Source organism: Balaenoptera borealis (assembly GCF_965194805.1).
Source record: "Balaenoptera borealis genome assembly, chromosome: 20".
NCBI classification, from domain to species: Eukaryota; Metazoa; Chordata; class Mammalia; order Artiodactyla; family Balaenopteridae; genus Balaenoptera; species Balaenoptera borealis.
In genome coordinates this window covers 2,441,491-2,457,421 of record NC_138879.1, presented here as the reverse complement: position 1 = coordinate 2,457,421, position 15,931 = coordinate 2,441,491, and the positions used below count along the sequence as shown (strand labels likewise).

Here is a 15,931-nt window from a genome sequence, read left to right as displayed (position 1 = left end):
TTTTCTCCTTTTTTTCTTTAGACAGCATTGGCTTGCATTGCAGTCACCGAAATAACTTATTTTATGGGGTATACAGTTACAGTGATTCTTCATTATGCCTTGTGCATAGCCATTCCAATCTACCCGCTTCTGGGTTGCCTGATTTGTTTCATAAAGGTAGGTCTGTTAGGTGTTCTGATGTTTTTTAAGAAGGGTAAATAATGACTGCCTAATCTTTGGGATCTTAGCTCTTGTACTGAAGTAGTAAAAAAAAAAAAAAAACTCAGGTTGGCTGCTAGTACTTGATTTAAATATTATTAATGTAGCAGTAAATGTAAAATTACTGTGGAATCTTTTCAAGCATGTTTCTAAACTGCAGATTCTCAAAGGAGAAGGACTGTGTTCATTACATGGTCTTTCATGCCCAAAACAATGTACATAAATTAGAAGTATGATCTGACTGCAGTCCATATGTGTTGGACTGGGGAGTTTTGGGGGAGTGTTTTGGGGGAGTTTTTCAAGTGTATTGTACTATACAGGGATGAGGAAAAATAAAATTTGAGCGATTTTTTTTCAAGAAAAAAATAGAGGAACAAATTAATTTTATTAAACCTGGTTAATTGAAAACAATTTCTGTGGTTAGAAAAAAAATTAAATGATGAATTATTAATTTAGGACGATTGCTGATTAATTCTACTGACACACCTCCTTACCTCTCTCCCCTCCCTTTTTTTGGCTTAAGTTTATAATTTAATTTATACCTGCTCTGATAGGCATATTTTGGTGTGAGGAAGATTTTAATCTAACTACAAAACATGGCTGTAAATATTAACAGCTAGCTAATTTATAGAGAAGACGTGTTTGCTGTTAAATGCATTTTTTTCATTTTAATCTGAACGTTTCTACACGTTGCAGCTAAAAGAAAATTGGTTCCTCTGCGCACAGCACTTCCGACACCAAACGTGTGGGTTTTCCCTGACATTCAGCAGTTCTGACACTGACCAGAGTTAGCGCAGACCCCACGGGTTCAGGGGACAGTCCCGCAGGCGGCCCCCCGCTTCAGATTCCAGTCACAGGTCGTGGGTCCCCAGGCCACCCACATTCTGTCTGACTTGGACCCCTTCTCGGGGGTCAGTACTTTGCTCTAGAACTGGCTCCCAGAACTCGGGGAAGCACTTGGTTTACTCTTCCCGGCGTATTGTGACGGATGCACAAATAAACAGCCAGGTGGAGAGGGCCGCAGGGCAGGGTCCAGAAGGGTCCCAAGGGCAGAGCTCCTGAAGGAAGTGAGCCGTCCTCCCGCGTGAGCATGCTCTCTGAGCCCCGTGTTAGAGGCTTTGTGGAGGCCCCATGACTTGGGCAAGATGAGCTAACCAGTCTCCGCGCTCTTCTCCCCTCCCTGGTGGTGGCACCTGGGGCGGGAAGTTCCAGCTCTCTAGTCCGGCTGGTCCTCTGTCAGTCAGCCTCCATCCTCCCTTGAGAGTCCCCTCGTTAGCGTAGACTCAGCTGAGGTTGTGAGGGGCTTGTTTTATACAGCGCGAGACACTCCTATCCCCTCTGTCACTCAGGAAATTCCAAGGGTTTTAGAAGTTCTGGGCCAGGAACTGTGGTCAAAGACCACATTTCATTATATCACAGTATCACAGCCACATATAAATTTTCAAAAATTTTTGTCTTAGATTTCTTGGAAGAATATTCAAAAAGAAGAGGACACCTACAACCCATGGGATAGTCTTTTGGTGGCCGTTATATCGGTAAGAAATAACTGTGTTAGCATGTTACCTTATGAGTGGTTTGGTCATGTGATTTTAACTCTCTTTTTAGTTTTTATCCCGTTGCATAAAAATGAAGGTGCATAAGAAGTCAAGTGTGTTAGTCAGTGCTAGCTAATGTGCATTTCACTTACTGAATACATCCACTTTAATGTACTTGTTTTTTTCATGTCATTAATACTATTTAATGATAATTCTGGCTTCCATAGAAACAAAAACAAAGCTGTTTTAAAATTATAATTTATGAAGCTGACAACAGATGAACTTTACAGAGGTAGAAAAGTATGTGAAGGATCATTTTACTAAAAATCTACCTTGGTTTGTATTAACATTTATTCTTTTTTTTTTTTTCAACATCTTTATTGGAGTATAATTGCTTTACAATGTCTAGTTAGTTTCTGCTGTATAACAGAATGAATCAGCTATATGTATACATATATCCCCATATCCCCTCCCTCTTGCGTCTCCCTCCCACCCTCCCTATCCCACCCCTCTAGGTGGTCACAAAGCACCGAGCTGATCTCCCTGTGCTATGCGGCTGCTTCCCACTAGCTATCTATTTTACATTTGGTAGTGTATATATGTCCATTAACATTTATTCTTAACTCATTGTATGACATGCAAAAAAAAATTGTGTTGAATTTTTTCGGTGATGGTAAGGAACCTGATGTATGTGGTTTTGGTTCTGTTGGTACACGGGGGAAAAAAAACCCCAATGACTCAGTCACGAGCTGTAAAACCTGTTTTTCTTTTAGCCTTACCTACAGTGTGTGCTGTGGACTTTCCTCTTACAGTACTACGAGGAAAAATATGGAGGCAGATCATTAAGAAAGGATCCCTTTTTCAGGTCAGTTTTTTTAATTTCAGGTTTAATTTTTTAAAATTTTAATGTTTTTTTTTTTTAGTATATTGACAGAGTTGTGCAGCCATCACCATAATCTGATTGTAGGTCATTTCCATCACCCCCAAAAAGAAACGTTGTGTCCGCTGGTCACGTCCTTCCCCCCATCAGCTGGTCCCCAGCCCTATGTAACCACTAATCTACCTTCTGTCTCCATAGATCTGTGTATTTTACACATTCATTTAAATGGAATTATGCAAGATGGGGTCTTTTCTTGTCTGGCTTCTTTTACTTGGGCATAATGTTCTGGAAGTTCATCCACGTTGTAACATGTAGCAGTACCTCATTACCTTTTTGTTTGTTTGTTTTTGCAGAGTAATATTACATGGTATGGATATACCACACTTGATCTATTTATCGGTTGATTGGCATTTGAGCTGTTGCCACTTTTTGGCTAGTGTGAGTCATGCTACGATGCACATTTGAGTGCAAGTATTTGCGTGGACGTACATTTTCATTTCTCTTGGGAGGATACCTAGGAGTGGAATTGATGAGTCATTGTGGTAGCTTTATGTTTAACCTTTTCAAGAACTGCCAGACTGTTTTCCACAGTGACTGCACCATTTTACTCCTAGGAGTGGATGAGGGTTCTGTTTTCTTCACGTTGTTTCCCATACGTGTTACTGTCTTTTTGATTTTAGCTATTCTCGTGGGTGCACATTAGTGTCTCATTGTGGTTTTTATTTGCACTTCCCTGATGATTCATGATGTGGAGTGTCTTTCAATGTGCTTATTGTTCATTTTTATATCTACTTTGGAGACATGTCAGTCTGAATCCTTTGCCCATTTAAAAAATTGGGTTGTCTTTATATTATTGAATTTTGAGTTTTTTTAATATATTCTGGATACAAATCTCTTATCAGATATATTTTAAAATATTTTCTCCAAGTCTGTGCATTTTTTTTCAAAGGATGTTTTAAATTTGAAGAAGAGTTATTTCTTGAAATACGGCCATTGGTACTAAATTGGTTCTGAATTTCTTTTTTATATTTCTCACGTATTTATTTGCTGAATATTCACATTCTGGAGAAAACTGGAAAGTATTGGTAAATGTGTAGTGGTTATTCACTAGCCACTGGACCCGTCTCTCATCCATTGAGGCAGAGTTTCTGGCTCTCCTTCTGCGTCTTTGCCTTTATTCCTGCTCTCGTTTTGGGGGAGATATCAGCATCCACACGGATAACCCTTCCAACACCGTAACCCCTCAGCTTCTGATTTTCTCCAAGCCAGTGACTTTCGTCTCTGTTCCACTTCACGCTCTGTTTGCATCAGAGCCACTGATGATGCCACATACTCATCCCATAGACACTCAGCTCTGTTGTAACGCTGTTTGGCAACCCTACGCCTTTACCTACTCAGCACCTTCCTATCTTTTTCTTTTCCGTAGTTCTCGCAGGCCTTCTTTCTATCCCTCAGATTCTCAGAGTCACCTCAGCTCACCTCACTTCTTACTTCTCAGTGGATGATCTTGCCATCTGTCTCAGGAAACAGAAGCACCTGATTATAAATTATAAAATGTGTACACACTTGTCCACATCTTTCGTCACTCTTGCTTTTTCCCAGCCCCAGAGGAAGGTGTCCGCCTTGTTATCCAAGTCTTCCTGTGTTCTGTCTGCTTAAAGATGTTGCTCAGTCAGCTCTCTTTTTCTGTGTCTTTCCCTTTTGGATCTTATTAGGGTATATTTCCCTTTGGGAGGAGGTCGCCTTCCTCCCATATAAAACAAAGTAATACATGTCAGAACTCATCAATCACATTGAAACCTGAATCCCTCTCTAGCTCTTATCCCTTCTTTCCTTTTTTTTTTTTTTGATCATACGTATATTTTTTATTTTTTTAACGTTTTTATTGGAGTATAATTGCTTTACAATGGTGTGTTAGTTTCTGCTTTATAACAAAGTGAATCAGTTATACATACACATATATCCCCATATCTCTTCCCTCTTGCGTCTCCCTCCCTCCCTCCCTCCCTATCCCACCCTTCTAACTGGTCACAAAGCACCGAGCTGATCTCCCTGTGCTATGCGACTGCTTCCCACTAGCTATCTATTTTACATTTGGTAGTGTATATATGTCCATATATACACTACCACTCTCTCACTTTGTGCCAGCTTACCCTTCCCCCTCCCCGTGTCCTCAAGTCCATTCTCTAGTAGGTCTGTGTCTTTATTCCCGTCTTGCCCCTAGGTTCTTCATGACTTTTTTTTTTAGATTCCATATATATGTGGTAGCATATGGTATTTGTTTTTCTCTTTCTGACTTACTCCACTCTGTATGACAGACTCTAGGTCCATCCACCTCTCTACAAATAACTGAATTTCGTTTCTTTTTATGGCTGAGTAATATTCCATTGTATATATGTGCCACATCTTCTTTATCCATTCTTCTGTCGATGGACACTTAGGTTGCTTCCATGTCCTGGCTATTGTAAATAGAGCTGCAATGAACATTGTGGTACATGACTCTCTTTGCATTATGGTCTTCTCAGGGTATATGCCCAGTAGTGGGATTGCTGGGTTGTATGGTAGTTCTATTTTTAGTTTTTTAAGGTACCTCCATGCTGTTCTCCATAGTGGCTGTATCAATTTACATCCCCACCAACAGTGTATGAGGGTTCCCTTTTCTCCACACCCTCTCCAGCATTTGTTGTTTGTAGATTTTTTGATGATGGCCATTCTGACCCGTGTGAGATGATATCGCATTGTAGTTTTGATTTGCATTTCTCTAACGATTAATGATGTTGAGCATTCTTTCATGTGTTTGTTGGCAATCTGTGTATCTTCTTTGGAGAAATGTCTGTTTAGGTCTTCTGCCCATTTTTGGATTTGGTTGTTTGTTTTTTTGATATTGAGCTGCATGAGCTGCTTGTAAATTTTGGAGATTAATCCTTTGTCAGTTGCTTCATTTGCAAATAATCTCTCCCATTCTGAGGGTTGTCTTTTCATCTTGTTTATAGTTTCCTTTGCTGTGCAAAAGCTTTGAAGTTTCATTAGGTCCCATTTGTTTATTTTTGTTTTTATTTCCCTTTCTCTAGGAGGTGGGTCAAAAAGGATCTTGCTGTGATTTAGGTCATAGACTGTTCTGCCGATGTTTCTCTCTAAGAGTTTGATAGTGTCTGGCCTTATATTTAGGTTTTTAATCCATTTTGAGTTTATTTTTGTGTATGACATTAGGGAGTGTTCTAATTTCATTCTTTTACATGTAGCTGTCCAGTTTTTCCAGCACCACTTACTGAAGAGGCTGTCTTTTCTCCATTGTATATGGGAAGAACACTGCCAAACTCATTCTACGAGGCCACCATCACCCTGATACCAAAACCAGACAAAGATGTCACAAAAAAAGAAAACTACAGACCAATATCACTGATGAACATAGATGCAAAAATCCTCAACAAAATACTAACAAACAGAATCCAACAGCACATTAAAAGGATCATACACCATGATCAAGTGGGGTTTTATCCCAGGAATGCAAGGATTATTCAATATACGCAAATCCATCAGTGTGATACACCGTATTAACAAATTGAAGGAGAAAAACCATATCATCATCTCGATAGATGCAGAGAAAGCTTTCGACAAAATTCAACACCCATTTATGATAAAAACCCTCCAGAAAGTAGGCATAGAGGGAACTTACCTCAACATAATAAAGGCCATATATGACAAACCCACAGCCAACATCATCCTCAATGGTGAAAAACTGAAACCATTTCCACTAAGATCAGGAACAAGACAAGGTTGCCCACTCTCACCACTATTATTCAACATAGTTTTGGAAGTTTTAGCCACAGCAATCAGAGAAGAAAAAGAAATAAAAGGAATCGAAATCGAAAAGAAGAAGTTAAGCTGTCCCTCTTTGCAGATGACATGATACTATACATAGAGAATCCTAAAGACGCTACCAGAAAACTACTAGAGCTAATCAATGAATTTGGTAAAGTAGCAGGATACAAAATTAATGCACAGAAATCTCTTGCATTCCTATACACTAATGATGAAAAATTTGAAAGTGAAATTAAGAAAACACTCCCATTTACCATTGCAACAAAAAGAATAAAATACCTAGGAATAAACCTACCTAAGGAGACAAAAGACCTGTATGCAGAAAATCATAAGACACTGATGAAAGAAATTAAAGATGATACAAATAGATGGAGAGCTATACCATGTTCTTGGATTGGAAGAATCAACATTGTGCAAATGACTGTACTACCCAAAGCAATCTACAGATTCAGTGCAATCCCTATCAAACTACCACTGACATTTTTCACAGAACTAGAACAAAAAATTTCACAATTTGTATGGAGACACAAAAGACCCCGAATAGCCAAAGCAATCTTGAGAAAGAAAAACGGAGCTGGAGGAATCAGTCTCCTGGACTTCAGACTATACTACAAAGCTACAGTAATCAAGACAGTATGGTACTGGCACAAAAACAGAAATATAGATCAATGGAACAGGATAGAAAGCCCAGAGATAAACCCACGCACATATGGTCACCTTATCTTTGATAAAGGAGGCAAGAATATACAATGGGGAAAAGACAGTCTCTTTCCTCTTATAGCCAGAAAGCTTCCACCTCCAGTTTGTCACCTCCTTTCTCACATCCCATTCACTCCCTAACTCCTGCCATCTGGCTCCTGCCCTCACCTCTTGACTGCTCCTGTTTGCGGTAAGGTAACTAATGGCTCCTCTCTGTCTGGTAAAGTAGGCTCACCCTCTTTAACTGATCTACAGCCTTAAATGTGACTGACTTCTTCCCTTAAACTTTTCTCCTCTTTCTTTCTTTTTTTTTTTTCCCATAATGTCAACTTCTATTTGCCTCTTTATCTCTCTTAATAGTACTTCAGAATTTCCTTTGGAAGCACTCTTTCCTCTGACCACCTTTATGGTGTTGCTACGGATGCTGACTTCAGCCTCTCCGTCCATGCTGCCTTGGTCATCTCATGTACACCCAAGATGTAAATTCTTTGAGAGCAGGGTCTGTGTTGTTTTTTTTTTAATCTTTTTTATCTTTCTGTGAACTAGTGCTTGACATATACTGGTTATAAATAATTGTTGAATAAATGAATGAATTTAGATAATATCATCCAGATGATGTCAGTGAGTGAAAAATAGCTCTGTAATTTCTACCTTTAAGAGATAACTGATCTCCGATAACAGAGTACATGTTGCTATATTTTTTTCAGTCTTTTCTCTATGTAGTGCTTCAATTTCTTACCATTTTAATTATTTGAAAATCTATTTATACTTTCAGGACCCTTACAACAAAGTCCAAAAGTAGGAAGTTTCCGGAACCACCAAACAATGAGGATGAAGATGAAGATGTCAGAGCTGAAAGGGTGAAGGTCAAAGAATTGCTGAGCTGCCAGCGCCACGAGGAGGTAACTCAGTCTCTCTTGCTGAGCCGTGTGCGGTGAGCAGTGAGCAGCCCCTCTGCACAGGGTTAGCCTCGAAAATTGTCCCCTTATATGAATCGATTGCCAAGAAGCCTGTCTTTGAAAAAATATGTCCACTTTCTTTTGAACAAGCCATTATTCCCATCATAAATGGACAGTTATCTATGCAGTACCCCTTATTAGCAAATATAGTTCTTACGATATGGCCATGAGCTGTGTACAGCCTGTCATTGAACGATGGATATCTGATTTATAACTCTTTTTTTAAATCCTATTTCCCTTATTAGAAGCCAGCCATTATGGTCAACAATTTGCATAAAGAATATGAAGACAAGAAAGATTTTTTTCTTACAAGAAAAATAAAGAAAGTGGCAAATAAATATGTCTCCTTCTGTGTGAAAAAAGGCTGGTATTTAATTATTTTTTCTTGAATAACTTTTCTGGAAGAGTAATTTTCATTTTTTAGTTTGATTTACATATGACAATTTTTCTTTTAATTCCTTTAGGAGAGATCTTGGGACTATTGGGTCCAAATGGTGCAGGCAAAAGCACGATTATTAATATTCTGGTTGGTGATACAGAACCAACTTCAGGCCAGGTATGGTATAATGGTATGGGATATATTGAATATGATTTATATTTTTAATTAAAATAAATTTCTTAGTGACAAATGGGATGTTGATGCTCAAATTTCATGTTTTTAGTATTAATTTTTTAGGATAGCTTGATCAAATTATGATCTTATTGGTTATCTGTGAGAATAATGTTCATAGTCAAATTTGCATACACACATGCAGAACACACACAGGTACAGTATTTCTGCTTTTATGCTGATTACAAGCATGGGTGATTTGTCCACTGACTTAATAGAAGCCCGTTGTATTAACCTCAGGAAATAGAGGAGCTAATCTTGACCTTGCCATCAACTAGCCTTTAATCACAGGAACCTGCTTCCTTCACACCAGCCACGCTGGCTCATTGCTTTGCTGGAAAATGCCAGGCACACTTGACTCTTTTCCTTTTACCTTAGGTATCCCTTATGTTGGCTATCCCTTACCCCATAGAAAACCAGATGATCAAATTCACTTGTTCCCTTGGCTCAAAAATCACCTTTCTGTGGGGCCCCCTGATCCTCCTGGTTAAAACGGACCTTGCCTTCCCATCCAACCCTGCATCCGTGGCCACCTTTTCTGGCCATGTCACTCATCTCTGACACAGCCATGTATGTCGTTTCTTCATCAGAAAGGGGTGAGAATCTGACCTGCTGTGACCCTGACTTTAGGAAGTCAGGAGTTTGGAAGGAGTTTGAATTAACCCACATGCCACTTCCTTTACGATGTAAGTTAAGCAAAAATAGTCATTACACTCGGTTTATATTTCTGCAGGTATTTCTAGGAGACTATTCTTCAGACCCAGCTGGAGATGATGATTCCATAAAGTGTATGGGCTACTGTCCTCAGATAAACCCACTGTGGCCAGAGATTACATTACAGGAACATTTTGAAATTTATGGAGCTGTGAAAGGAATGAGTGCCAGTGACATGAAAGAGGTCATAATTCGGTAAAATAATTGTCTCTAGAACCCTTTTGTTACCTGGAGAAAGGTTTACATGCCACGGCTTTAAAATTTCATAACAGGCATTTCCGTGGATCATAATTTTCATAGAAGAAGATCATTAATTTTTCATATATTCTTTACCAAATTATGACAGCCATGAAAATGAAAAGGAAACATTTTTATTTATAAATACAGAATGAATGTACCTATAAATGTCATGAAACGTATTTTAAAGTGAACCTTTTAATCAAGATATTAATTTATTTAAAGTGAGCTTCAACAGAGTAATTGTTCTGGAAAAAAACAGTGTCAGTGATCACTTTGTATTTATGTGCATCATGGTGCACTCATTTTGTATTGTGTATTTTGCAGAATAACAAATGCACTTGATTTAAAAGAACATCTCCAGAAAACGGTAAAGAAACTACCTGCAGGAATCAAGCGGAAGGTACTTTTATTAAACGACAAGTGTGTGTATAGTCTGGTGCCTGGTAGAGTTTCTTTTTTTTTCTTCTTTTCTTCTTTCACATTCTATTTTTAATTTTTTTTAACATCTGTATTGTAGTATAATTGCTTTACATTGTTGTGTTAGTTGCGGCTGTATAACAAAGTGAATCAGCTATTCGTATACATATATCCCCATATCCCCTCCCTCTTGCGTCTCCCTCCCACCCTCCTTATCCCACCCCTCTAGGTGGTCACAAAGCACTGAGCTGATCTCCCTGTGCTATGCGGCTGCTTCCCACTAGCTATCCATTTTACATTTGGTCGTGTATATATGTCCATGCCACTCTCTCACTTCGTCCCAGCTTACCCTTCCCCCTCCCCGTGTCCTCAAGTCCATTCTCTACACCTGCATCTTTATTCCTGTCCTGCCCCTACGTTCTTCAGAACCTTTTTTTTTTTTCTTTTTTAGATTCTGTATATATGTGTTAGCATACGGTATTTGTTTTTCTCTTCCTGACTTACTTCACTCTGTATGACAGGCTCTAGGTCCACCTGATAGAGTTTCTTACAGCCTCCCCCCCCGCACTCCGTTTTCTTTCCGTCCAGCTGTGTTTTGCTCTGAGTATGCTGGGAAACCCTCCCGTTACTCTGCTAGACGAACCATCCACAGGTATGGACCCTAAAGCCAAACAGCACATGTGGTAAGTATGACGTCAGGGACGCTTGAGACCCATTGTGCTGTAGCATCATCACGGGTGGTTTCGTGTTAGTTACATACACGTATCGATTAAAAATCCTGCACAAAAGGAAAAATCGTAATTAAAAATTTCTCGAGATCCCCTTAAACTTTTTAAACCTGGTCATATTTTTCATCAGCTGTTAACAGTATATTATGTGTGCCAGGACAAAAATGAGAGTACTGTTGTCTGAATAGTTTTTTAAAGGTTTTTTTCCTGTATAAAGTAACATATGTAAGTAAACATCTCATAACAGTATTGTCTTAAATGTCCATTGGAACTCTCTTTCTAGGTACTCATAATTGTTTGACCAACTCTTTGAGCCTAGATTTCCACGTCTGTAAAATGTGAGGTTTGGTTCAGATGCATGTTAAGGTTTCCCTGTGATTCTGTGGCTATTTTTGTTATAACATGAAAAGCCATCGGTTTCTGTAATCGGTTGGTTAGCATACTTTTAACCCATAGAAACGCTTGAAATCGTCGTGAACTTTCTTTCCATTTGACAAGCTTTCAAAAATAAGGTAAAATGAGTTGGGATAGAAGAATCACAGTTGGGCAGAATATACTAATTATAGCAATGATATTTGATAAATTTAAATTAACCAAATAGTTGGATTTTTAAAACTCAGGTATTTTCATGAACGTGCAGGTGCCACCTTCCCTTCTTTTCGTTTTATTTATATCTTGTAGGAGCGCAATTAGAGCTGCGTTTAACAACAAAACGCGGGCAGCTATCCTGGCCACTCATTGCATGGAGGAGGTGGAGGCCGTCTGTGACCGAGTGGCTATCCTGGTGTCTGGGCGGCTAAGGTGGCTGTTTGCCGCGGAGGGGGTAGGGGCGCAGGGCGGGGCACGCGTCTGGATTTTGAACGCCGTCATTTCAGAAACTTATAATAATACACATTAGCTTAAATGTTAAAAAATGCTGCCTTGTTTTATCAGCTTTCTCTAGAATCACTTGGAAATATGTTAATTTTTTCCAAAAATTGGCCAGCCACTCTGCATTTGGAATTGGCTTAATTATTCAACAACTGAGAGTGTTATTTTCAGGCATGATATTTGCTATTTTTAAAAATTGGTAGGCATTGTATGGGATTGTAACCCAGCGTATAAAATAAATATACGAGTTCATACTCATATAGGTAAGCGATGGAGTAAGTAAATAAATGTGGGAGTAGAGACACATCTCTTTACAGAAAGATGCCAGATTGTGTAGTATCTCCCAAGTATCGTCTGGACTTAGCCAGTCTGTATCCTAAAGTATGGGAAGGGGTGGATAGTAACTTTACAGCAGAGAAATGGGACACATACCCCCCTAACCAGGCAGGGCCACATGGTCACCACATGCCCCCTGAGACGTGATGAGAAAGTACTTCAGCTCTGTGTTCTTGGCTCCAAAAACCCACACCCCAGTCTAATCATGAGAAAAACATCCTACCCCAAATTGAGGGACAGTCTACAAAAACAGTTCTCAAAACTGCTGGTCCAAGTCATGACCAAGACCAAGAAGGATAGAATAAGAAACTGTCCCCGAGCAGTGGAAACTGAGGAGGTGTGACCACACAGCACAGTGGGATCCTGAGTGGATCCTGGGGCAGAAGGAAGACATTAGTGGAGAAACCGGTGAAGTCCAAGTAAAGGCAATAAACTCAGTAATAATATACCAGTGTTGGTTTCTTAATTTTGACAAATGTGTCATGGTAATACAAGATGACAGTATTAGGGAAACTGAAATTGGGGGAGGGGTATATGAAGACTCTGTATTATCTCTTATATTTGCAACTTTTATATAAATTGACAAGTATTCCAACGTAGGAATTTTATTTAAATCATTCTTAAGTGAGAAATTATCTTCAAAACTGTCAGGTTATCTTATATCTGTACTTCCTTTTAAAAATTACTACAGATGTATTGGGACAGTCCAACATCTGAAGAGTAAATTTGGAAAAGGATACTTTTTGGAAATCAAATTAAAGGAGTGGATAGAAAACCTAGAAGTAGACCGTCTTCAAAGAGAAATTCAGCATATTTTCCCAAATGCAAGCCGTCAGGAAAGGTAAAGATTTTAAAAATTTAGTTACATTTCTTTGTACAGCAATAATCGTAAAAATTGGTTATTGTATTAAGGATTAATGAAAAAATGTATTATAACCAATATTGAACTAATGTAGTTTGATGAATGGAGTTTTATGAAGCTAGCTTATTTTTAATGTTAGATCTTTCAACATGTAATAGTATTTAAAGTTTTTAAAGTTCTTATCCAGGAGTAATGAGAGAGTTATTTTATTGTGCATGGAAATATTTTAAGATTTAAAATACTTTTTATCTAAATAAGTATCAAAATAAGTTATATTTTGAACTTTCAAAATGTTGAACTTTAGCTTCAGAATGCATAGTCGTGATTTTGAATTTACCTGTATTTTATCTTTGCTTTCAGTTTTTCTTCTATTTTGGCTTATAAAATTCCTAAGGAAGATGTTCAGTCCCTTTCACAATCTTTTTCTAAGCTGGAAGAAGGTAAGTAATATTTGAAAAACATTGTGAGGTAGCTTTCGAATTATTAAAGAATTTTATTAAAAAGTTTAGAAGTTGGGACTCAAGTTTACTGTAGAAACTATGGTAAGTAAGAAGATGACCTTTTACTAATTTAATCTAAACTGTAGGTAAATATTCATACGCTAGGGATTTTGTAGATTAACTGTATTGTAGTGTAAACCTTTCACTGGACATCACTGCGGTTTTTCACGTTGCATCTCTGAGAAAGTTCATCCTAATTAGCCCTCACTAGTTCAGTCCAGAAGTGGGAGCACTGAATTTCGTGAATCCTTACTTTGCATTAGACCAGAGAGGTAGCAATGGTAGCAAGACTCCAGTGGCAGGCAGAGAAGGGAGAGGAGAATTCATAGTGCAAGAGGGTAGGCATTCCTAAATCTAAACTTTAAAGAAGTTTATTGAATCTTGGCATTTTAAAAATAAATGTTAGATGGGATAAAGATACCTCACCAGCAGAGAGAGGCAGTCTCCTGGATGGGGCACGTATTCATGTACAGGTTATTTTACGGCATTTGTAAACTATGAAACTTCCTGGTGCTTTCTTTTTAAAAGAAAAAAAAAGTGTTCCTTCATTAAATATACTTTTTTTGTTTTTTTGGCTGCGCCTCGCGGCTTGTGGGATCTTAGTTCCCCGACCAGGGATTGAACCCGTGCCCTCCACAGTGAGAGCACAGAGTCCTAACCACTGGACCACCAGGGAATTCCCTCCTAGTGTTTTCTTCATGATTAAAGAGAACATTTGAAGTAATTAGGGAGAATTAAAGGAATGAATAGAAAACCAGAAATTTGATATTGGAACAGAATGCAAACGGACCTAAAATAAATATAGAAAAGCATATGGACACATGACCAATAATATCCAGAATCTAGTGTAAGAAGTCCAGAATGGACTGTACTGGGACTGGGGGATGGGAGAGAGAGAGCAGGAGCAAAAGAAGCATGAAAACAGGAGTAAATGAGGAAGAAGAAGAAAGGAGGGAAAGAGGAGCTGCTTGGAACAGGTGCATAAGGCAAGGCTGTCCCATGAGTTACGTTGCGCTTAGGGCCGTAGAGAATCGGGCGGCTGGGAGAGAAAGGAAGCGGATAGAGGAAAGTGACCTGTATTGGCAGCTTTACATTGAAGTGAGTTGATTATAGAGATTAAAACAACAACAACAACAAAAAACAGATTGTTAGCCACTCAGAAGTTATTGCCATTTTATTACTTAAAAATATTAAGACGTGGAATATTATTTTTATATGTTAACAGCTAAACATACTTTTGCCATTGAAGAATACAGCTTTTCTCAAGCGACATTGGAACAGGTACTATAAAGTTAAATTTAAAAAGTTCTTCTGTAGAAGAAGGTGTCCAGTATCTAATTGTTTAGGTATATATTGGACAGGGAAGGAGATTGTGAGCCAGAGACCAATCGCTATAGAATATTCCTAAACTTTGTAAATTTTAAACAACTTGAGGTTCTCCATCTGCTTATTTTGAATAGCTCAGTATTTTTTCTTCAGTTTGAAGAAAATGAGTCATGATGGGTGGTATTTCAGATTAGCACATCTGAAATTACATTGCTTAAATATTTATAAATATTTTTTATGATGCTACTTTAATATATTAATCAAAAAACAAATAATCTATTAATCCTCTAAAGTAACATTCATCTTTTTGTGGGATTAGTGGAGATTATTCTGTTTAAATAATGGCAGTATATCTCTTGATACTTGAATGGTTAATGTAATTAGGTATAGCCTTATGCCATTGCTGATTTAGTTAACATTTTTGTAAGGTAATTTCACAACAGAATTTTGTATTCATTTATTTATTTTCATTTAGGTTTTTGTAGAACTCACTAAAGAACAAGAGGAAGAAGATAACGCTTGTGGTACTCCGAACAGCACACTTTGGTGGGAGAGAACACAGGAAGACAGAGTAGTATTTTGAATTTGTGTTGCTCAGTCTGCTTACTGCATTTCTTTCTTTTTCACTTTATTTTAACTTTGGTTTAAACGTTTATTGCTTGAACGGTAATTGGAGAACCATGAAAGCATGTGGGATTTTCCTGACTTCGTTAATTGAAATGCTGTTGGTTGTGTGTTTTGCTTTTCTTCAAATAAGACTTGTGTATAATGCAGTGAAACTGCACGTTTGTATCTGAAGTATACTGCACTGTAGTCTGTATGTGAAGTTGAATATGTACTTTTTCACTTTTCAGAAACAGTGCTTGTGATTTTATGATTTGAAGAAATAGTGATAGAATCATTTTATTTTGAACAGTTATCTTTTAAGTTTATACCATCTTGTTACATAAGTATGTAATACCCCAGTCTAAATAAAAAACGAATACATAAATAACACGTAGAACAGAGACATAAAGCAAAAGTTTGCTTCTCCTTTTTAATTTCTAAAAGAAACAATGGAAGTTGGCGTCCTAAAACCTGAACACTGGACAGTCTCAGTGCACTTAGAGGTCTGCAGGAAGTGACATTCACTGGGTGGCACTCATCAGCCAGAATAACTGAAATGAGACCTTGTTCTGTTAGGTGATTTTAGACATAAGTAACTCAGGTACAGTGCTCTTGTTACAGTTCTTTTG

At 38.1% G+C, this 15,931-nt stretch overlaps 1 protein-coding gene across 9 annotated transcripts in view; it reads left to right on the top strand.

Annotated features, from left to right (window-relative positions):
• Window positions 1-15,488, top strand: part of ABCA5 (ATP binding cassette subfamily A member 5) — a 62,161-nt gene extending 46,673 nt beyond the window's left edge. For 8 of the 9 annotated variants that reach the window (XM_082370400.1, XM_082370401.1, XM_082370395.1 and 5 more), the window contains 14 exons: window positions 22-156; window positions 1,659-1,733; window positions 2,507-2,598; window positions 7,910-8,036; window positions 8,339-8,456; window positions 8,558-8,649; window positions 9,437-9,612; window positions 9,982-10,057; window positions 10,663-10,757; window positions 11,484-11,603; window positions 12,700-12,849; window positions 13,231-13,310; window positions 14,596-14,651; window positions 15,172-15,488. In XM_082370400.1, the coding sequence (XP_082226526.1) occupies window positions 22-156; window positions 1,659-1,733; window positions 2,507-2,598; window positions 7,910-8,036; window positions 8,339-8,456; window positions 8,558-8,649; window positions 9,437-9,612; window positions 9,982-10,057; window positions 10,663-10,757; window positions 11,484-11,603; window positions 12,700-12,849; window positions 13,231-13,310; window positions 14,596-14,651; window positions 15,172-15,279 (1,500 nt within the window). In that variant the 3' untranslated portion in view covers window positions 15,280-15,488. Of the gene's footprint in view, window positions 1-21; window positions 157-1,658; window positions 1,734-2,506; window positions 2,599-7,909; window positions 8,037-8,338; window positions 8,457-8,557; window positions 8,650-9,436; window positions 9,613-9,981; window positions 10,058-10,662; window positions 10,758-11,483; window positions 11,626-12,699; window positions 12,850-13,230; window positions 13,311-14,595; window positions 14,652-15,171 lie in introns of those variants that run through there. The other variant, XR_014238123.1, reaches the window with a different exon arrangement.
• The last annotated feature ends 443 nt before the right edge of the window (window positions 15,489-15,931 follow it).